This window comes from Nestor notabilis, unplaced genomic scaffold (assembly GCF_000696875.1).
Source record: "Nestor notabilis isolate BGI_N333 unplaced genomic scaffold, ASM69687v1 scaffold15790, whole genome shotgun sequence".
Taxonomy (NCBI): Eukaryota; Metazoa; Chordata; class Aves; order Psittaciformes; family Psittacidae; genus Nestor; species Nestor notabilis.
The window spans coordinates 2,263-26,203 of NW_009909887.1; the positions used below are offsets into that span (position 1 = coordinate 2,263).

The 23,941-nt window shown below is 39.1% G+C and overlaps 1 protein-coding gene across 1 annotated transcript; it reads left to right on the top strand.

Moving 5' to 3' along the window:
• Positions 1–2,015: 2,015 nt before the first annotated feature.
• LATS1 (large tumor suppressor kinase 1) lies at positions 2,016–17,591 on the top strand. Its single transcript, XM_010023471.1, has 7 exons — positions 2,016–2,366; positions 6,325–6,475; positions 8,334–9,859; positions 13,879–14,461; positions 15,521–15,703; positions 15,943–16,049; positions 17,058–17,591. Exons 1-7 carry the CDS (start codon positions 2,016–2,018, stop codon positions 17,571–17,573), a joined length of 3,417 nt encoding a protein of 1,138 aa, XP_010021773.1. The 3' UTR covers positions 17,574–17,591.
• The last annotated feature ends 6,350 nt before the right edge of the window (positions 17,592–23,941 follow it).

Sequence of the window (23,941 nt, forward strand, 5' to 3'; positions counted from 1 at the left end):
GAGCAAAACTTCACTGTTTATCATTAAAATTCACTTATATGTCTGATGATTTTTCCGTATTTGATGAGCACTGAAGAATTGTGTGCTACCAGACCACAGGAAGAAACTTAAATGTACTTTGGTAGTTATATTAATTTAAGGTTTCAGACCATCACAGGGCAAGGAAAGCACTTAAGATTCAGATAGTTCCATTAGAGGAATTATGTTACTTCTGAAGTGGACCTCCGAGGGGAATGGAACTAAGTGGGCGTCCCTCCCTCACGTTTCTCTTCCCAGTCCTTATTTATGTATTACATCAGGCTTTCAGGTTTTATTGATTTATGGTAGCGTGTGTACTTAATTCACATAATTTGCATATGTATTAGACACATGTTCTTTTTCCTATTAACTTCTCATGTTATTCTTCCTTAATCAACCGAATCATTAATTGGTTTATGACAGTGCAAATATTGTAGCAGTAAAAGCTGGATGACAAAAGAATGACTTCTGTATAGGCTATGTAGAACTTAGACACCTGTTTGATTTGAGAAACACTTATTTACATGCTACATCTTTGAAGCAAAAGATACAGACATCTGAATCCTCAAAAATAATTCTTCAGAGAACTAGGAATGCAAATTTTTAACACCGAGAAACAGAAACGGGAAATTAAAACATTTCAATATTGCATTGTTAGACATTGCATTGTAGTTAAAGAACAGTGTTAGTTGAGCTTTACTGTTCCTCTAGTTGCTTGTCAAGAAGAGAAAGTGCTGAAATACAACATGTTTGTATCTTGTGCTATGTTAGTAACTGATCTTTGTCCATGGAGCAGTAAAGACTGCAAAAGTTCTATTTTGTGATATTCCAAAGAGGCAAATGCTCTGTAACTTCTTCTGTGCTCCACCTTAGTTGTTCCGTCCTTTACCTCACCACTCGCACTACTAACTAGTGCACAGCACAAATGCAGACTCAAGTTCTCTGCAGACACAGGGTTCTTTCCCTGATGAGTCAGCGCCTTCAAAGCGCTAACGCTTTTTATTTGGTTTTGGCAGAAAGTTCTGTTTCCCTTACCAAATGTCACAGCTATGCTCTTGGTGAATTTGATGCTTGAGTTGTTAAACAGTTTTACAGTGAAAAAGTTTGATTCAATTTTTTTTTCTTTCTCCCTGCTCTCACCTTCCCTTTTGTAAAACAAACTAAAAAATTATTTAACTATTGATGAAGACTGATTTGAGCAGACTTGGGCTAAGAGTCTATGAAAGCTTAGAAAACCCTAAACAGGTTTAAATGGCACATGGTACAAGAAATCATAAAGTTGCATGAGATGAGCTAGGCAAGTGTTTACTTTTTAGATACATGATTGCTGCAGAATGGATAAAATCATGGTGATTATGTACTCTCATTGATGCACTTTGTTCTTCTCGCTTCATCTATTTGAGGAGCTTGATATCGGGATTGCTGGAACAACTGGGGTATTCGGTCCATGTCCCAGCGAACTGGGTAGTAGCGTTGGCACCTTCAGCTGTAGGAGTGTTGGGGGAGAGAATGTGGGTGATGAACGGAGACAGCACCCAGCAGAGGGAGAAGGCAAAGAACCTGTGATGGGGTGGCACATGCAGCCGTTCATACCTGCTCTTGAAAGCTCTGTCCACCACACTGAGTTCCTCTTCCCTCTGTCTGCGGCCTTTGCAATTCAGAACCATTTGGACCTTAGGCACCTAAACCATGTTTTATTAATGTACTGTTTGATTAATTTATTAATGTAGTTTAACTGTAAAGGCAGTGCTGCATGTGAACAGTTCACTGCCACCAGTGCTACATTGTGAACTTTGTCACTGCTGTAGGTGTAACAGGATTGTTTTGTTTTGTTAACAGGATAGCAGTTTTGGGTTGTGACGAACTTCAGCACTACAGGAACCATGGTTTCACAGTGAAGAGCCACTGCTTTCTGCAGTTCTGAAACTACCAGCCAGCCTTCCTTGAATTTTGGTGTGTGCGAGTCCTTGGTGGAGGCTGCATATATACATGTTTTCATGAAGAGAAGTGAGAAGCCAGAAGGTTATAGACAAATGAGGCCTAAGACTTTTCCTGCCAGTAACTATACTGGCAGCAGCCAGCAGATGCTACAGGAAATACGAGAGAGCCTCAGGAATTTACCTAAACCCTCAGATGCTGCTAAAGCTGATCACAGCATGGGCAAAATGTTATCTGAAGATCCGAGACAAGGCAGAAATCCCCCCAAATTTGTAACATACCATAAAGTTTTACAGGAGATCAGAAACTCACTTCTGCCTTTTGCAAATGAAACAACCTCAGCTATCAAAGGAACTTCAGAGGTTAATCGACAAATGCTGCAAGACTTACAAGCTGCTGGCTTTGATGAGGTGAAATGTTTTATTTTCAAGATTTGGTGTGCTGCTAAGTATAAACCATTAGTTAAGGTTGGAGGGGGTGTTGATCATGGAATGTTTGAACAGCATATGATAAGCAGAATAGCTTCTTCAAAACCTTGTAGGTTTCTAATTAGGGCATGTAACTGGCTATAGTAGGGGATGAAGCAGAGGAATAGAAGGATTTAGACAGGCTTGGCTTTTTTTTCTTTTAAGCATCTTGTGCAGTTTGTTCTTATGTCTTAGGAGTCAGTTGTCTTATTTATATATTTTTAGGCAGAGAGAACTGGACTCTGTAGAATGGATTTTGCCCCTGATACTGAATGGGATTTTGGATTATGCTCAGTTAAAATATGTTGATAAAACATGGCCATTCTGAATTGAGATGCAGTACCATATATTTCAGAAATCAATTTTAATGAGATTTTTTACATCTGTGACTAATAGAAGCTCAGACTTTGTGGAGAAAGAAATTTGGCTATCCTTCTGTTATGCAATTTGTCCAACAAAGATAAAATAACAAGGTACCTGACAAAACTAGTTGTCAGGAGTCTTCTCTGTGGTATGTTCTCAGACAAAAATGTCAAGAAAATCTTGGACATAAATAATTATTCTGCTGTTATTTTCATTATAATAACAGGGAACTAAATTGTTCAATTTATTTATTTATTTAAATTATTGGCTAAAAATATTCCCATTCATTTTAATAAGCAGAAGGAGTCTGAAATATGATTTCCAGGAATAAAAAATGAATACACTTGTAGCTCCTGTGTTTTTACTGGGACTTGCATGTCAAAGTAAATTACACCTGCTTTCTTGCCTTCTGTAAAACCTGAGTACAAAAGCAGGTTAAAGAAAAAAGCTAGCAAGCCACGCATCTTTCCAAAAGAAGAGGGCACGGTATCACAGCAGGGATTGCCTTTACAGGAGTGCTCTGCTTGCAGTAGGGACCAGCTCACAAGTTCTGCTGCCGATGTTGCTGTGGTATTTATAGAGGGATCCACCTCCTATCAAGAGCGACCTCCAAAACTATCAACTGGCTTTTCCTCAAAAATGTCCCAGTGTCATGTGCTGATAGTGGTTTTTCATGTTCCTTTTACTTTCTCAGATACACAGTCCAGGCTGTGTTTTAGTAAGAATAGGATTTTTTTTAATGATAAGTTATTTTGGAGTAACTTGCTCCTGCTCTGTGGTTTGTGCTGAGGTTGTTTTCTTTTTCCTTTTCTTTTCTGAAGTAGATCAGTTCTCAGATCCCTTTTTATAGATAGAACCTTCAGTCAGCTCTGCAAACTAAAGAATGGTATGTGGCTGGCTAATAAACTAGAAAGGTATCTTGGTGGTTTTGTTTGATCCTTTGTATCTTGAAGCCTTTTGCTTTGTTCTTGGATACAACTGAAAATCCCCAGGACACTTGTGATTCCATGGACCGTGTTTCAGGCACAGTGCCAGTGTAAGCCGTTTCTGCCGTGTGTTAACAGGCAGTTGTGTTGCCACAATAGCCCATATGGCACTGGCCCCTGTACACCACCGAGAACAGTTAGCGCTGAAGTAGGAAAGCATTTTTCTTGGTAGGGGGTATTTGAGACAGCAAGTAGGGATGAGATGGGAATGTATTTTGAGTGGGGATTGTTCTATGGACTGGGGTGTGCTGGCCAGCTGTGAGCAGCTGGGCTGGGCTGTTTCTGACTTCCACTGTGCATGTTTGTGATTTAGCAGATCACATGTAGAACTTAATTTTGTGATGTCAGGTGCATTACTGGCTTTCTGTAGAGTGTAACCTCCCCACTATGTCTGTAGTGGAGGCCATGTGTAACTGCTAGGTACCAAGTCCATTTTTTTGGTTTAATTTACTCTGATTTTGAGCTATCTATATTAGCAGTGTTTCCTCATCTCTGCTTTTAATGCTGTTTCATTCAGGTCTTGAAAGAAGATTTAAATTAAAAATACAGATTTGTCTCTTTGCCATTATTGTGGAGTCACTGTGTGGTGACTTGGTCACCACTTAAAGTTTTGAAACATAATCAATTTATTTTGTATCTTTCTTTTTTTTTAATATATTGAATGTCACAAATGTTCCGTTTTTTCCCTCCGCCCCTCAAGTAGTAGGTAGTATTCAGTGTTAAATAGAGCAGATAGATAGATACCCATAAGTATCGGGTATATACATACAGTGTGTCTATAGATAGTTAAATATATATATATATGTATAGTAACTATGAGAGACTACAGTTCATTGGGTTTGGGTTTTTTTATTTTGTTTTGTTTTTAAAACCATCCTAAATAGCTTACAGGAAATCTTTCTCACTTAGTAGGATTCAGGTTCAGTCCTCATATGTTCTGTGTAAGGTGATACTCCTAAAGACATTGAATACTTCATGTCACATAGGTGACCGTGTTTTTTGTTCTTCAGCTGGAGAGGAGAGATCCTTTGGCTCTTAATCATGTCCTCTGGTTAGTGGAGAGGGAACTAAATTTAATCTCCTAAAATAGTGCTGGCTCTGTACTTTGAGATTCTTTGGTTTTTTTATGGTGTGGCGATATGAACTTGTAGATTTAGGTTTCTATATTGTAGAATTACTTGGCTTAAAAAACCCAGTAAATTTGGGGTTGAAACTGATTAAGAAGAGTATTCAAGTCGATAGGTAGAAATGAATGATGGATCCCATAAAAGTATATTCAAATTGGAAATTAAATACGCTGAACACCTGAACCTTCTCATTGCACAATGATCAAATAGCTACTTGTGCTGAAACCATACTACTTTGCAATGGATCAGTCTTGTCTAAAATAGTAGAAGTGTTGTAGTCGTAACTGTGTTGTGAAGGAGCTATAAGATCAAAAGCTGCACCTGCTTTTTCAGCAAGTCTGTAAAGATTGTGACAACCTTAATACTTTTTGTTTGTTTGTTTTAATGTTAAAATCCTTCTTTAAGTTTCTGCTTTGTTCATTGAACTTGTTTCTGAAGGCTGTATGTAATTTTGTAGCTTTGTAGTGTTAAAAATGTACATAGGCATGGTGAAAGTGTAAATGTGGGTTTGAATTTGAAATCAGTACCGACTGAGCCCACTTTGATGTCCTGTTGATTTTAGTAGGAGTTGAATGCTGTCATATGGAGGTAACCTGTTCAAACGTAGTGTGAACTGGAATGATTGCTTCCATATGACAAAAGTACATCCATAACAAATCACTAAGGACAGTGTGCTTAATTATAAGAAGTCATGCTGTGGATTTGTTTCAGACTTGAGTCAGTTGCAATAATCCTGTTCAATGTAAGTGGGAGAGCAGTGCCTGTCTTCTAACCATCTCTGGAATTTTACCGCTTGACCTTGATCTCATTCAAGTCAGTGGAAAAACCACTGGTGCATAATACATTTTCCCTTGACAGAGCTGGGACTGGCCATCAGATCAAAACTCATGTTTGGAGCTCTAAGAACACACAACCACAAAAATAACAGAATTTCTGCCAATAAGGCTGTCTTCATCAGGAAGAATTCTTAGGGAGAAACTAACGGATATTTGTTGACAGAAGTCATGCTGAGTTGAAGGAAGTTGAGCTAAACCCAACATTCTGAATTTCACGTTAGGGTATCTTTCATAGAATACCTTAGGTTGGATGGGACCTCTGGTCATCATGTGACTAGTTGGTACCTGGGTAGTGTGTATGGGTGATAAATGCTGATATAAGCAAGCTGTACAAATAACAAGGTGACAAGATTTACATCACACCACAGCACTTCAACAAGTTAACTTTTTCCCTGAAGATCCAGACTATGTTAGTACTTTGAAGGATCTGTTGTGGAGAAAACATTTTAAAAGTATTTTTAAACTGATTGAGAGAAATCAGTTATGTACTTGTTAAAATTACCGGAGAATATTTGACCAAATAACCATGATTTTTGGTATTTTTGCCATTTTCTTGTAAGTTATCTTTTGCGTATAATTTTGCCTTTAGGATATGGTTATACAAGCTCTTAGGCAAACTAACAACCGTAGTATAGAAGCTGCCATCGAATTTATAAGTAAAATGAGCTACCAGGATCCTCGTCGGGAGCAGATGGTTGCAGCAGCAGCAAGGCCTGTGAATGCAGGGATGAAACCACCAGGTAGGTGTATCCATAGTAACTCACTGAGCATATTCTTATAGGTGAAATGTATAAAACATCAAATTCCTCCTTTGTGTGCTCACAGTGGAACAGGGGAGATTCGAGATACAATTCTTTTGCTTTAAAAATAGCATGTCAAGTATATAGTATAATTCTTAAAGATAGATGCATTTGATGTAAGTTTCTTAAACAATTCTTCTTATAACTAAGTGAGTTTAGTACTGTATGAAAGTATTTCATATCAGGAATGGCATTCAGATCTTGTTTCAGTCATTTTTGTCCCTCACTGGTGTGATGCCTATGTTTTGTTCTCAGTGTCAGGTGCCATTTAGAAGTCAGGGGTGAGCACTGAATTCTTACTTTTCGTCTCTCTTTTCACAAGCACTGCCATGCAGCAGCACTATGTATGTGTATTTTTATGGCTGTATATGTGTGTTTATGCCTACAGTGTTTGTATTATAGCATGTCCTGTTTCAAAATCTCCCCCTCTGCTTAATTTTCTGTTTGGTTCTAGATTTTGTTTGTATGGTTTTTAAGGCAGACTTCATGTTTTCATAGATGTTAGGGGACAGACTACAGCTACAGCAGCAACAGAGTCAAAACATTACCATATGCTATTATTGCTCTCTTAACACATGCAAGCACATTTTTAACACATCTTGATGCTTTTCTTTTTGAACAGGTTTTAGTAGCATACACCTAAGTAACTTTCAAATGCAGCAGAAATACTGAACTTTATTCAAATAAAAGTTGAGTGCTGAGCTGCTAGCACTGTAAAGTTACATTTTCAATTGGCCATATACGTATGAGGAAGAATTGGTATCAAGAGTAGCCAAGTACAGCATTATTTTCATTTAGACTGTGAAGCAGGTTTAGTCGGTGGTTGTATGAAGCTTCTTGCTAAATGCCACCATTTAGCCATGAAATTCATTTTTCTTTGTGAAGATTGTTATTAACATGTTCTTGAACTGAAGACACAGTGACTTTGAGCAGTTACACTACTGTATGTGTTTACAAGTATCTCAATAATAATGTCAAAAGCACAGTAAGCCTGCATGTGCTATCAGTTCCTTGTGTATTATTTTGTTTATATGATGCAAAATAGCATTTATGAAGTAAATACATTGTAGAGTTAAGTTTTGCTTTCATGCAGTTTGAATTCTTGCCTCTCTGCAACACTTTTACTCATAAAACCATAACTTTTAAAGTATCAAATTTCACATGCAAGGAATAAACCCAGTTTGGATGAACTGTATGCATACAAGAGTGTAAGCAGGCTTTCTGATTGTACAACATTCAGTTAAATTTTAGTTTAAAAACACTTAAATGGTTTGTAAGTGTTAAACTAGAAGGAATAGCGATGTGACTAAACATTTTTTTCCGTGCTACTGCCTTATTTCATTTGTACCAAGCATCTCCTGAGAGTTGCTTGTATGCATGATTAGTGTGCCTACTAATACAGGCATGCATAGTGTGCTGATACGTAGGCATACATAGTGTGCCTAATATTTGTGCATATTCCCATCTTTTTCAACTAAAAATTGAGTGCATCTGCAATTGAAGCAAAATGCATCTCCAGGAAAGTAATTTCTGAAAACTCTGATACTAGAGTTTTATTGCATTCTTTGCTCTTACACTGTATACTGAGCATATTACCATAGCTTGTTGTGTACTGCTAGATAGAGATAATTTTTTCCTGTGAAGTACAGTGGATTATGCTATGTCAGAGAATTCCCATCCTATTTCTGTAGTAATTAATGCTAATTACAATATGCTTTTGAATAATAAAATATCCAAAGCAGTAAATAGAAATTATTTCTAGTAATATAAATGCTGTGTTTTCTTCTTGTAAAAGGAGGGACTGTACAGCAATCGGTTAACCGCAAGCAGAGCTGGAAGGGTTCTAAGGAGTCCTTGGTTCCTCAGCGGCATGGGCCTTCCCTGGGAGATGGCGTAGTTTATCGCTCAGAAAGCCCCAGCTCTCAGCCTGATGTGGGAAGGCCATTATCTGGGTCTGGCATTGCAGCATTTGCTCAGGCTCATCCTGGCAATGGACAAAGAGTGAACCCCCCGCCTCTGCCACAGATAAGGAGCGTCACTCCTCCTCCTCCACCTCCTCGAGGACAGACACCCCCTCCAAGGGGAACGACTCCTCCACCTCCTTCCTGGGAACCAAACTCTCAAACAAAGCGTTACTCTGGGAACATGGAGTATGTGATCTCCCGTATTTCTCCAGTCCCACCAGGAGCATGGCAGGATGGTTACCCACCTCCACCTATGAATCCTCCACCCATAAATTCTTCCACGCAGGGTCAGAGAGGCATGAGCACTGTCCCCATTGGCAGGCAACCAATAATCATGCAGAGTTCTGCCAACAGCAAATTTAGTTTTACCTCAGGAAGAGCTGGAATGCAAAACGGCAATTGTCAGGCAGAGTTCATAGTTCACCAGAATGTGGTGTCTGGGAACTCGGTGAGTCGCCAGCCACCCCCATACCCAATGAATCCAACCAACAGGCAAAGTCCTACAGCACTACAGATGCAGGCAGGGGGATCTGCTCCTCCTTCGGCATACACCAATGGGAATCTTCCTCAGGCAATGATGGTGCCAAATAGAAATAGTCACAACATGGAACTTTACAATACAACTGTAGCTGGAATACCTGCGTCTTGGTCACAGCCTTCCCCTGTGCAACCACAGTCATCGCCTGGCAATGGGCATGACATGCCAGCGTGGCAACCCAATGTTCCTGTACGGTCAAATTCTTTCAACAACCATCACGGCAATAGGCAGAGTCACTCCAGCAGCTCCCAGCCTTCAGCTACGACAGTAACAGCTATAACACCAACTCCCATTCAGCCACCAGTAAAAAGTATGCGTGTGTTAAAACCTGAGCTACAGACTGCCCTAGCGCCCAGTCACCCTTCCTGGATGCCACAGCCAGTGCAAACCGTTCAGACCATTCCCTTCTCTGAGAGTCCATCTACAAACATGGCGGTTATGGCCCCTGTTGGAGAGGCTCCAAATTACCAGGGTCCCCCCCCGCCTTACCCAAAACACTTGTTACACCAGAATCCCTCTGTCAATCTGTATGAGGCAGGACCCAAGCTCAACAAGGAGGAGCCACCTATTTTATCCAAGGAGGATGAAAATGAAAAGAATTATGACTGTGTTGATTCAACAGATAAAGAAAAGAAACAAATTACAACGTCACCTGTTCCTGTTAGAAAAAACAAGAAAGATGAAGAAAGAAGAGAGTCTCGCATTCAAAGCTATTCCCCTCAGGCCTTTAAATTCTTCATGGAGCAGCACGTAGAGAATATACTGAAGTCGCATCAACAGCGTTTGCATCGGAAAAAACAACTAGAGAATGAAATGATGCGGGTAAACTCTTTCTTCTTTCTAAACCTATGACTAGAACTGTTCCCATATTAATTTTAAGGAGTGTATCTTAATTGTAGGATGCTTAAGTAGTGCAGATAAATAGGACACTGTGGTATATCGTGCTATAAAAATCTGTTGTTAGTTTTTGTGTTTGAGATGTTGCAAGTTCTTAGTTGCTTTGTTTACCTACTTCATTGTCTTCCTAGAAATTCATTTAAGTAAAATCTTTGCGTGCCTAAATGCAGTTCCTCTGGCTTATGGCTGATAAGGCAGCAGAAGCAAAATCATTGTTGCGTGAACAGAGATTTAACTACATGGCTCCTAGTCATGGGTTCTAGTTAATCTTGGGGTTTGAGTGAATGATGCACAATATTTTAATGATTTTAAGTTTTTAAATTTTCTTTTATTTTAAAGACAAACCCTGCAGGTACAAACAAAGCAGGGACAAGTGGTAGGCTGGTTAATGCATTTATATAGTCACCCAAACAGTGATACCTTTAAGTTCTGCAGCTTGTTTCCAGTAGTGACAAGGGTTTTTTTTAAGTTTAAATTAAAAGATAAATAAATCTATATTTAAAAGTTAGATTTTTAGAATGAAAGAGACATGGTACCTTTTGCCTCCAGCTCCAGACTGTTAAAGGCTCTCTTTAAACGATGGATAATTGAATGGGATAATAAAACCCAGACATCAATAAAAACATGTAAAATCAACTTCTTTGTGCCAGTATGAAGTCAGTGGTGTATTTCTGGGATTTCAGTGTTCTACTAAACCAAATCCAAAGGGTAAAAAGTGGAGCTGATACATACATGTCATTTCAGAAGAGGAAATGGCGACAAGCAGTGCAGTTAAGCTTCACAGAAATGGAAATTTGAGACGTATTACTTATGTATATTTCTTAACAATTATAGTTGAGAATTTGTCGTATATGAAGTACCTTTTAATTTGTTCTGTAAAAGAATGCATTTGGCTTATGCCGCTTTCTTGAAATGCTGTTTTTTAAATCTGTGGTTTCTTACTCTTTGAAAATTCTTACTGTAAGTTGTATTTTTTTAAGTGTTTGCTTAATCACCAATATGTAAATGTTAGCAAGATTTCTTCCTGGAACTCTTTCTAGATCTTTATTCTTAGTCTTCTCTCTTTCCTTTTCACTTCCACTAACAGCTGATTTAAACTGTTAAGGTGTGGGAAGCTTTCCTGAACTCTGTAGCCTCCATCCCTGTGTAGACAAGTAAGATTCTGGAGCAACAGTCTGTATTAAGAATAGCATGATCCCTTTTTAGAGGGCTTTGCATGCAATCCTGCATCAAAATTAAGCATGAATTTATTTTGACTATTTTTGAATATTTAAATATAAGATTATAATTAATGTTGATTTGCAAACTTCACTTTCCTTCTTACTGTGTTGTGTTCCATAGTATCTCAAGCATAAGTATTACTTGTATGAAAGCATTGATACAACTTCCCTTGATATTTTTGTTGTGCATTTAAAGCACTCTAGTATATGTCTTGTCTTACATAAAATGCAGTTTTTTATATTTATACTAGATTTAAAACTGGGATGTTTAATTACAAGATGAAGGGTGGAAAATGGGATATTATGCTGCAGCAGACCTCCTTTTTGACCAGAGTATAGGAGAGGAATCCCACAACAGTGGGATCCCACTACAGAAATACCTGGCCCTCACAGGATGCCATATTTCTAGCATACATGACATTTTTCTATGCTATCAGGTTTCCTAAAGAATAGAGTGGAGCTTTCTCAAGAATATTTATTCACATTTAGATGTGTGAATTTGGCCAAGAATTATGCTAGATGTCTTTGCTGCAAAGACAAACTAGAAGTAATGATTTAAGATACAGCAAGATGAGAAGGGAGCAGAACAAGAGCAAATTGTGTGATATAGAGCAATTCAGGAAGCTCTCGTGTCTGGCATTGACCAGAACCAATGGGACATGTATGTGCATGAGCATTTGTGAGCTGACAAAGTTGGTTAATTTTTGGTAAATACTCTAGCTGAGGGGAGTTGTAGGGAAAAATCAGCAATGCAGAGAGTGATCAGTTTGTGATTGACATTTGTTTTAGTGGATGGCATAAGAAAAAGTGCAGATGCCTGGTTCTAACTATCCTAACTACTGCCTGTCTGATGCTGACAAGGAATTTTGTCTGAAATTTGAAACGTCCTTCCCCATTTAAATCTTACTGAATTGATATTCCTTGTGAAGTTTGTTTGGGTAGACAAGTATTTGGTATGCATTTTTCCTAATTGCATCTCCTTTGGATCCATTTTTGTTGTGATGCCTGTAAGAAATTTACTGTGTTCTAACACCATTTTCTTTAATACATGATATACAGTATTACTAAAAGCATTTTTAAGACAATGGTATGTAGTTGATCTTCTATCTTGCCATTTTTCTCAGTCAAATCTATTATATTTTGCTTCAAATTATGTTCTAAGGCAAAGTAGAAGTCATCTATTAACATGAGGTTCTACAGGCCAAGACTAGTGGTTATCTAATCCTGGTGACAGTCCTGAGTACTGTTATGCAGACAGTATCTTAAACAGTTGAAGCTTTAAGGAGATGGAAGTAGCAAGATTTGGTATTAAGAATAAGTAAGATGTGACAATAAGAAATTGAAAACTTCACAGTTGTGATGTTTGCAGAGGTTCACTTTGGCCATGTTCAGTTTTATGATCAGAATGTCCAGGAAAAAATAAGGGAATATACTTAGGCTGAACTTGGAAATCATTGCTGTAGGATGGTAACTTCAAGCCAGGTTGGCAGATAAAATAATTGAGATGATAAGAAAAAGGGAGCATGTAAGATTTTGAAATGCTGACAGAAAACAAAAGAAGGAATGAACATCAAACTATGCGGGGGTAGCATCACAGAGAAAAGAATGTAAAAACTGAAGAAAGATTCTGTTCACATTAAAACAAAAAAGAAGGATTGGATTCCAGGGCCTGAAATGTGTCAAGAAAAATGGCACTGGAGTTAAATGGCACTTTAAAGGAACTGAAACCAGCAGAAATACACTAGGAACAAGCCAGGCTGGAATATAAGGAGAATGCTCAGTGTGTTTCATGTAGATAAGGGTTTCCATGCTGTAGATGATGAGTTATGTGTGGCCTGTGAGTGTTTCAGCTGTCAGAATGTTCGTGGTTATCAGACAGAACACCAGGGATGTTCATTCAAGATAGGGGTATACGCACAGATAGGAGCCAAGAACTGATACCATGGGGAGGAGTGACACGCTTCAAAGAAACTGCTCTGCTCAACTAGTTGGTATGCAGAGTGGAGAGAGTGTGACTGAAGTCCAGGTAGAAAGAGGTGGGTTATGTGATAAAAGGAAAGATCAGGTCTAGGCTTGTGGTAGAGACACATGCTTGGTGTTGGGCAGGCAGTAGGAAATGGTGCCAGCTAGATCTGGTTGATGTAGCTACGCAGGGATGTGTGAGAGGTAGGGAGTCGGATGCTCCCTCCTGCAACTGAAATTCCCCTGACTGAGCAGAAGTTCAGTGACTTCTGCTCTAGCTGGAGAGTGGAAGCCTTTCCCACAGCAGCTCCTTAAGTAGCTCTCAGCAACTTACTGCTTCTAGGCTTGGCTTGGCTTCCTTTAGCTCCGCAAAGAGAACTGGGGAGGCAGTTGATGCACACTGTTACTCAGATAAGTATTATTTGCAGCAGGTTTTATCAGTAGTTTGTAAATTACCCTTTCTCACCTTAAGAACATACTCCTTTCTGAAGAACCTTCTGGTGCATGGCACCTCATGCATTTTGGTGTTGAAAGCAATCCTTTTTTTTTTTTTTTTTTTCCTTTTTTTCATCACTCCTACGTGTTTTCACAGAATATTAATGTGTACATTAATTAAACCAGAGCAAAACCCCCTTTAAGTATTATTTTCCATGCTGTATTTAAGTATTTGGTTTGCTTTGCCTAAGCCTTGTAAATATAAGAAGATCACCAAGAATTAAGAGTACTGTTCACTCTTCAGATTTAATTCTGTTTGCTGCACAGGTTGGATTGTCACCAGAAGCCCGAGATCAAATGAGGAAAATGTTGTGCCAGAAAGAGTCTAATTATATTCGGCTAAGAAGAGCTAAAATGGACAAGTCGATGTTTGTAAAAATTAAAACCCTGGGAGTTGGTGCATTTGGAGAAGTTTGCTTAGCAAGAAAAGTGGATACTAATGCATTGTATGCAACCAAAACACTGAGGAAGAAAGACGTCTTGCTTAGAAATCAAGTTGCTCATGTGAAAGCTGAGCGGGATATCCTTGCAGAAGCTGATAATGAATGGGTGGTTCGCCTGTACTATTCATTCCAAGATAAGGACAATTTGTACTTTGTAATGGACTACATTCCAGGAGGTGATATGATGAGTCTTCTAATTAGAATGGGAGTATTTCCAGAAAATCTGGCACGGTTCTACACAGCAGAACTGACCTGTGCGGTTGAAAGTGTTCATAAAATGGGCTTCATCCACAGAGATATTAAACCTGATAATATCTTGATAGACCGCGATGGTCATATTAAATTGACTGACTTTGGGCTCTGTACAGGTTTTCGATGGACCCACGATTCAAAATACTACCAGAGTGGTAAGAGAAATATAAAAGGCTGCTTTGTTATTTCGTTGACATGTCATTCTTTGCAAGGAATTAAATAATAAATGAGTAGAAAGAAGACTGTGCTGTTTAATTTCAGAATAATAATTCATCTAACAATATGCCTGCACACCACTCAAATTGTAGAAAGCAATGTTTAGTATGAGAGGGTTTGTAAGTGTGAGCATTGATTCCTTAAGGAAGAAGGATTGAGCTGTGTTGCTGTAAATTTGTCCCGTTAGTGTCTTCTGAAATTTGGAAAGAGAAGATCCCAGCAGTAGCAAGATAATTACGTAGACAACAGTCCTTCCTCCTGACACTACATTTACATTACTACAGTTACATTTAAAACTGTCTTAAAGATAGTTTAATAAAAACCCAACTTGCCCCAAGTTCTGAGCATCTCATGTACTTTTAGTGTAACCCATTGATTTCTGAGAAAGGTTTAAGTAGGCTTATAGAAATCCTACTTGATTACTTAAAACATCAACTGAAAGAAAGTTAGAGCAAAAAAAAATCTCACAGTTCCAAGAGTGTTAAAATACAAATTTTGTAGTAAGCTATTTTTAATTTCCAAACATGAAACCATACCATCAAAACAATTTTTAAATTACTTTTGACTTGTTTTTATCAAATATCTTGTATCTTAGGCCAGACTTACACAGTCTCTGGAGAGAAGTTGAAGATTTAAAATCTGATGTTATTTTTTGATGCTTTAAATGTCAGGGGGGGTTCTGTTTACAGAACAGTATACACCCTCTACCCCCAATGTGATTGTATTAAGGAAAAACTAAGGAAAGATTGAACTTGACACTTTCTCATAGTTATGTAAAAAAATAACTGAATAAAAACACTGTACTCAAAAGTTGGTAGTTTATATCATAAGCAAAAAGTCAAAATCTTGCTGTTGATGACCATTTCAACTCTCCGATTGATTGTTGAAATGGAAGCTGATTCTATCTTAAAACAAGAAATGTTAACAGATCAAGAAAATTTCATACTAGATAAGAACTAATCTTCCTCAATTTTGGCATCTTTCTCACTCGGTTATAGGTGATCATGCACGTCAAGACAGTATGGATTTCAGCAGTGAATGGGGTGACCCAGCAAACTGCAGGTGTGGAGATCGGCTGAAGCCACTTGAACGCAGGGCTGCACGTCAGCATCAGCGCTGTCTTGCCCATTCCCTTGTTGGCACACCCAATTATATTGCACCAGAAGTGTTATTGCGAACAGGTAATGCATTTCTGCACTGTAATCTCACTGCAAAGTGACTGATTTTTAGGTAGCTTGCTTGACCTTCCTGACACTACCACTTCTGCCAAGTATATAATATTTCGACAAACAATAAATAGTTGTTAATATGGGAATCTTAAGTATTGAATAGAATTCTGTTGTGAACCCTTTTTATTCTCAGAAATACAAGATTAAAATTATACTAAGGTTTTGACTACCTTGTTCTGACTTCATTTCAGGGTACACACAGTTGTGTGACTGGTGGAGTGTTGGAGTAATTCTCTTTGAAATGCTAGTGGGGCAACCTCCATTCCTGGCACAAACACCACTGGAAACACAAATGAAGGTATTTTAAAAGCCTGCTATTAACAGTCTGAAATAGTAGGCTTGAAACTTACATCATCTTTCTAATTTGTAACGGGATCAAAGGTGATTTTTGAGAGTACTGCTCTATCCAAGCATGCTATAAAATAACAAGATTTTAAACTTCACATTACTGTGGTTGTGCACTTGATTTGTAAAGGGACTTCAAGGATCACATTCGCATCTTTTATCTGGTGTTAAGTAAACATGCCAACTAAAAATCACATTTCAGATGTCAGCCGTTCCCTCTCACTTCCTTGAACCTGCTCCAGTTGTTACTTCCACTTTTTTCTGCTCTTCCAGCATCTGAGTGTCTTTCCCATCACTTGGCTTCCATGCCTGCTTACCTGCAGATTTCCTTTGGTGATGTGTCTGCAGGTGCTCAGCATGCAGAGGTGGAGGAGCAGCAGATAACTGTGGCTGCTCAGGGTTATGGGCAGCTCGGAGCCATTGGTTTGTTCCTTCCTGAGCCCCAGCTGTTTCAGAGAAACCACCAGGGCAGTCTTCTGCACGTGCCATTTTTGCAAAAGTGCATTCAACTTGCAAGATAGCAGTTGGCTCAAATGTAGTGCAGGATTGGCTTTTGTTATTCTAACTTTAAATCTGTTAATCTTTCCAGTGCATCAAATAAATCATCATTCGTTTGCCTCACCTTCTCTTTAAGATTGTAAGCTATGTGCCTGATAGCAGGCAGGTTCCAGGTGCTGGATTTCATGGTATCTTTGTTGGTTTATGGTAGGGGTATTCCATGGTAGACTCTAGATTTAGAATGTGAATAAAATTTACCTGGATTTTGCCAGATTTCCAGGCAAAATATTCACTATGCTTCTGAAGGAGTAGCTTCACGTTTTCCCCTCTCTAATGTGAGTATGTATTGAATGATTGCTTTGTAGCTGTTCGAGGTATTTTTGTTTTGTTGTTTTAATTTGCACTGTGTTTTTTCCTTCTTGTGAAATCGTACATAGAGTAACACCTCTTCTTTGCTTTAAAGGTTATCAACTGGCAAACTGCGCTTCATATTCCACCTCAAGCTAAATTGACTCCAGAGGCCTCTGACCTTATCATTAAACTCTGCCGAGGGCCAGAAGATCGTTTAGGCAAAAATGGTGCAGATGAAATAAAAGCTCATCCATTTTTTAAAACAATTGATTTTTCAAGTGATCTACGGCGGCAGTCTGCTTTCTACATTCCCAAAATTGCTCATCCTACAGACACATCCAACTTTGATCCAGTGGATCCAGATAAATTGTGGAGTGATGATGATAAGGAAGGGAACAGAAATGATACACTAAATGGATGGTACAAAAATGGAAAACATCCTGAGCATGCTTTCTATGAGTTCACCTTCCGAAGGTTTTTTGATGATAATGGCTACCCATACAACAATCCAAAGCCCATTGAGTACGAGTATGGTAGTTCCCAAAACCCAGAACAGCGGTCAGATGATGATGATGACGACGAACAGGCAGGTAGAGGAGTTCAGAATCGTGACCTGGTTTATGTTTAGTAGAGGAGTAAAGATTAAAAACTAAATAAACTTACTGAAGTTCTTGAAGTCTCTTAAGAGAATTGAGAAAAGATTGCTACAGTAAATACATGCACGCTTTTTATTTTTAAAACACTAAGGAAATTGTCTTCTCTTATACATTTTGTTTCCCCAGAATACAGGGCAATCCTTCTCAAATATTAATTTATTCCAACATTATTAATTCTCTAATTCAGAAGAGAGAGATTTGATGTTGGGTGGAAAAAAAAAACCACTTGAATTTTATTATTGGTTCTCTGTACTCTAAGTACTCAAAATAGGAAATAGTGATCAAGACTTTTTTTCCCCTGAAGGTGATGCCTGTTATCTATTTGTATGTATGCTGAATAATGTTAGAAAACAAATCTCTGCTTCAGAATTTTTAATGACAGTTTTTCCTTGCATTGACCAAATATAAAACCTACTTTATGCTTAATAGAGCTCTCTGATACATTTCTGAAGAGAAAAAAGGCTGCTGTACCTCACTTCTCACTGTATTTAGCCTGATAATTCACAGTGTTGGAAAAACTGAGCCATCTATCTGGTGAAATGTTTCCAGCTGCTGTGGCAGTGGTATAGTTCTCAGCTTTGGAACAAGAAAGTATCAGTCTTTGCTATAGTGTGATTGTAAAGTGATAAAGAGTTAGAACTAGTATTTTATTAAATAGTAATTGAATTTTACATTAGTAATGCTGTAGCATGTGCCTGGTACTCCTAAAGCAGAAGGACTGCTCACTCAGGAGCAACTTGATTGTATCCTGTCCTCAGTTCTCCTATCGTTATGAGAGGAAAAGAAACTTTAGGAAAAACACTTTTTGAAATGTAGTTTGGTTTCCTGACTACAACCAAATTGTAAAGTGTGTACAGTTTTGCTTTAGTTGAAATTTTTAGTTTGAAAAATAAATTCTAGAATAATTTCTTTATTACATGTTTGAGATATTAATGGAGAAAGATGATAAATTATGGCTTTTGAGACTTGTTGTGGAGACCAGTTTCACTGGCTTTAATAGTTTTCCTCCTAGTTACACAGACAGTGAGGAGAAATGTCATGCACCAGTCCATCTGAGCCATCACTACAATTTCAGTGGTCTATCTTTCACAGTCCAAGTCATAACAGAATTAGGAACTGCACCACTGTGTCTGCTGCCTTCTGCGTTACTGTTTTCATAATTTCCCTCGGCAGGTGACCAGACATCCCCTTGGGTCTCATGGTGGGAGGGTACTGAGCCTGCTGAGGTAGCTGGGACCAGGGAGGGGGACAACCCTCTAATCAGCTTCCCTGGGATGAGACCAGGAGCTACAGGTGAGAGGCAGGAAGAATTAAGGGGTTTACCTCTCTTTCTCTCTCCCCTCCTTTCTCCTGAAGCTAACACAGTGGTAAAGAAAATGCACTATTTTTAGTAAACTCCATGTCTTTTATAATGTTGCCTCCTCGTTGGAATTGAATTCCAGTGGATAGTCTAATAATGTGCCTGTAAGCATTACTACTTTCTTGAATTATTTGTGCCATTGCCCTGGCATTGTGACTGTCTAAACATGATTAAATTGGTGTTCATAGCTGTTCTTGCAGTAAACACCAGTTACTAGTTTACTTTTCTCACCAAGCTGGTTCAGGAAATTCTGGTGCGCTTCAGGCTGTTTGTTCCCTTTTTGTGCATGTCTCTTTGTGCCAGTGCAACTGTCTGTAGTTCTGTGCGAAATACTGGATCAGTGAAAAAACTGCTTGGTGTTCAGTGTTTGGAGGTGTCTTGTAAGTGTATTCATCTGAGTGATCCAGTTTCCAGTGTGGTCCAAAAGATTATAACTGAGGAAGGAGTAAACTGCAGAAAAGGCAGTTTGGCAGCGGGGAAGTGTCTTTTTAACTGACTCAGTCACAGGAGAAAACATTTGTGGAAGTTCATCCCTCTACTGTGAAGTCCTTATCATGGTTAGAAGATGGTTTTCTTTTCTCAAGCAGGTAGTTAGTTGCTTTCTGTAATGAAAATGGGTTTGTATCTTAATAAAATTCATGTTCTGTTTGCCTGTTCCACAGTTGTTGAAATAGAATAGCTTTTAAGATTCATTTCACTTAGCCTAAATATCATAAAATGGCTGCAGTGTGTAACTACTCCATTTTATATATTATGTAAAAAAGATTGTTTTCCATGTAAATAAACTTTAAAGATTATCCTCCTTCATACTAAGTATCCCAGTAAAACTGGTCTATTTGTCTTGGAGTAAAGTATAATATATTACTGGTTAAAGGTAATTTAATCAAGCCTGCTTTACCATTTGTGAAGTGTGCAGAGAAAAGAATGTCAATTCTTCATTAAATTGGCTGTTAAAATTGCCTTTTATCTGAGCATATTTCTCCTCTGCCTGCATTGTATTATGGTACATCCTGTTTTACACTATAACTGGTCTTTAGCCAATGTGTTGGGGAAAAAAAAGGGTCCTGTAAAGGCATCACTGCAGTTCTGTAACAGCAAAACTGTTTGCTTTTTTTGAGGACATGTGCAAGTACTGAAATATTAAATATTCTGCCATTTTTAAAGAAATACAGGGAGAGCTCTCACCTGTAGAATTTGGTAGGTGCTTCTGGCATTTTCTGTTACCTTGTGTTAGAAGTTGTAGTATACCTTGTTTGAATTTTGCCACCTATATGCTGCAATATTGTGTATTTTCTTGCAGAAATGTAGTGTATTACAGTCCAAGTTCTCTGAGAAAATTAGTTCTACATAAATGTTGTCACAACTGTCCAACATGCTGTGCCTGACCCATGTTTTGAAACTTCTCGTTTCATACGTAGATTCGGAGTCTGTTGAGATTCTTCAAAGCTGCTGCTTAAAACATGGGTGTTTCACTGGTGACCTATGATGGGGATTGGTTTGTACAGGCAGGTGAGCAGAGAGGCTCTTAACCAGCAGCTGTGGAATTCTGCAGTAAGTTTTAGTTCAGGTTACTTTCACTTTGTATAGCATGAGAGCAAATTTCTCTTTTATGTGCCCTTGTATACATATTAATTGTATTTATAAAATGTTCTATAATCTTGTAACTGTACTGTAAATACTACTTGATACTCAGTGGCATTCTATCCTAGGGCAGGCCCTCTTGCTGTGTCTTTTCTATCCTTGATTTGTAATAGAATCTATAGGATATATCGCTAGAAAGTCTCTTTGAGACTGATGTATCTTCTGCTGTTGCAAAGCTGTGAGTGAAAATGATTTATTTAGACTCCTTTTAATATTATTCAGCTTACAGGCAGTGCAGTGGGTGGGTTCTTAGATGCTGCTGCTGCCACCCAAGAATCTATTAGGCTTTGGTTTCAGGTGTCTTTGGTGTTTCAGATCAGACCTTAAAATCTGTTTGCTTCAATTCAGCCAAAGCAAAAAGATGATAAATTGGGTCAGTGTCATAGTAAAATGTTTGAATGCCTTAAGATGCTCTTGATAAAGGCACTATTCAAGTTTACTTATTTCTATATATCTATATAAATATATATAGATATATTCCATGTGTGTATATGTATATATAATGTCTTTTTTGTATTATAAATGTCCTTCTGACTATCGGTTCTTTTGGATCCTCCAATTAAATACATAGACCACCACACTACTCTGCTTAAGCAAATTCATTTATTACATGCCTACTTAGTAAACTTAACATTATGTTGCATTATCTCACAACCATAGCAAGTTACTCACCGATCTTTTTGAGTATTTTGTACTTGTCTCTGTCACGACATGGGCATCCCCCTTTTGCCAGGTCTCTGCATACCTGTAGTGCAACTACACATGCGGTATGTGATCTCTGAATGCTCACTGGTATGTCTGGGTTTCATGGGGTTAAGTAGCAGTGGTGGCCAGGACCATCATCCTCAAGCCCCTTGATGTTCCTATGAAGAGAACATGCATCTTTTATGCTGACTTTTCCGGGAGATACTCCAGAGCGTCCATCCCCTTCATGCAGGAGCACGAGATTTCCTCTAGCTGCACCCAGCAGAGGAGGCTTCCTTGCCTCTGCTGACTGAACTGTTAGCACAGCATGCATACGTGACTGAGGGCCTGTGTGTGAGTGGATAGTTAAATTGACACTTACTTAAAAGTTGCTTCAGAATGAGAGAGAGAATTCCAGCACTTGTGACCAGCCTGACTGAATTGTCAGCTGCTAGTAATCAGTGACATTTCTGAGTTTTAGAAACTGTTTGTTTTCTCAGAATCGGTTTCTGTAGCATAGCACCTGCAGGGGTAATAAGAAATTACAACTGATCTTTATAAGAAACGAAAACCAAATCCTTGTTTTGGCTAATCAAATACCAAATGTAAACACAAGTTGCCCAAGCGTGTTTATTTTTCTTCTTCAGCCCCCTCTCCCCAAGTCCCTTTACGCTGCAACGGCTCTACTGGTTAACAAAAAATTGTATATGCTTAAGAGCAGAAATGTCATCATACTTGGCTGTCATCTCATGTCTATAACCTGTTCTCAAAAGTATACATTCTGATGTTGAAGAATTCAGTTTATTAGAAATCTTTCCCTGTCCTCTGCTGCCTCTTGCATCAAAGTAATTAAATCTTCGTTAGTTATTATGCATACATCATATATCATGAAGCTATTCCTTGAGAAATATGACAACATGTGTCGTGGTTCAAGCCCAGCTGGCAACTTGGAACCACGCAGCCACTCGCTCACTCCTCCACTCTTCCTTCCTCCCCCCGCTCCCGGAGGGATGGGGAGGAGGATCGGAGGAATGTAACTCCCACGGGTTGAGATAACAGCTCTCCAGTAACTAAGGTATAATCCAAACCACTACTGCTACCAATAATAATGATAAGAGGAATAACAAGGGGAGAGGCCACAACCGCTCACTACCCGCTGACCGATACCCAGCCCGACCCGAGCAGCGATCTGGGCCTTCCGTGTAACTCCCATCAGTTTATATACTGGGCATGACGTGCTGTGGTATGGAATCCCCCTTTGGCCAGTTTGGGTCAGGTGTCCTGCCTCTGCTTCCTCCCGGCTTCCCCTCCTCCCTGGCAGAGCATGAGACTGAGAAAGTCCTTGGTCAGAGTAAACATTACTTAGCAACAACTAAAAACATTGGTGTTATCAGCGTTGTTCCCAGACTGAAAGTCAAAAACACAGCACTGCACCAGCTACTAAGAAGGAGAAAAAATGACTGCTGTAGCTGAACCCAGGACAACATTTAACTACTTTCATGTTATTAGGAGGGAAAATAGTCTTTGAGAAAGTCCACTTTAAGTGCACATGTCAAAGTGCTGGTGCAGAAACCAACGTCTTCTTGCAGAGACTATCTTATATCCTAATTCTTACACCTTTGGTTTGAGGGGAGTGAGTGGAACTATGGGACCATTTTTCATTCATTAGCCACCTACAAATGGAAAGAGGGTAATCTCTCTAGCTCTCATCAACCAAGTGATGTGATACAGTAATACTTAGAATTGTAGAGACTCATCAACAGCTTTATTTTTATAGCTAAAATAATGCAGGAATGGTTGTTTTAAATCCAGGCACTCCTTAAAGGAATAGACTAAAATTGCCAACTTAACGATATTAAACGGGTAAAAGTAGAAGAGGGGGAGGGGAGGAATGGAGGCGATAAACTTAACTAAAAAACTACATCATGCTGCAGGTCTTCTGAGTTCACTGTAATGGACTGTCATAAACCTCCTGCATTGTGCCCAACCGTTAGATCCTATTTGTTGCTAAGCAGCTGAGTCTATTTAGATGGGCGATAGGTAACTGCTCCATCAGGGGCACCATACTCAAGGCCGGCGTCTTGCGGCTTACTGAGCTCAGCATATGGTTTTCCTAAGCCCGTAGCACATAATGCGTTTTCTTTCCCAGAACCTAAAAGCTTGAAGAGGTGGAGACAGTCACAAAGCAATGAGCATGTGGATAAAAATCGGTGGATGCTTTTCATTAGGCACACTGCATCTTTGTGGATTATGGAAAGTAAATAGCAGATTGAAGCGCCCCGGTAAAGGTTGATCCTGCTCCTGCTCAGCCCGCTGTCAGCGCAGGCCCAGTCTGTGCTGGTAGCACCCGATCCCTCGCCACACTGCGTCTTTCCGACTCAAGAGGTAGGAACTTGCCAGGGTGGTTTATAGCTTATCTGTGCTCTCAGGCCTCTCATGTGCTGCTGTCAGGTTACACCTGCAGCAACACATACCAACTTTCACCAGTCTTACGTTAAATACATTTAAAATTCAAACGCTATTTCGCAGCAGCCTTTCTAATACAACCGAAATGCCTACGGTGGCTAAGGTATCTTTCCGCCGTTGGATGCTTATCTACCTATGGGATGAAATACAATCCCCCTTAGACCCAAGGTCGGCTGATGGCCCCGAGCC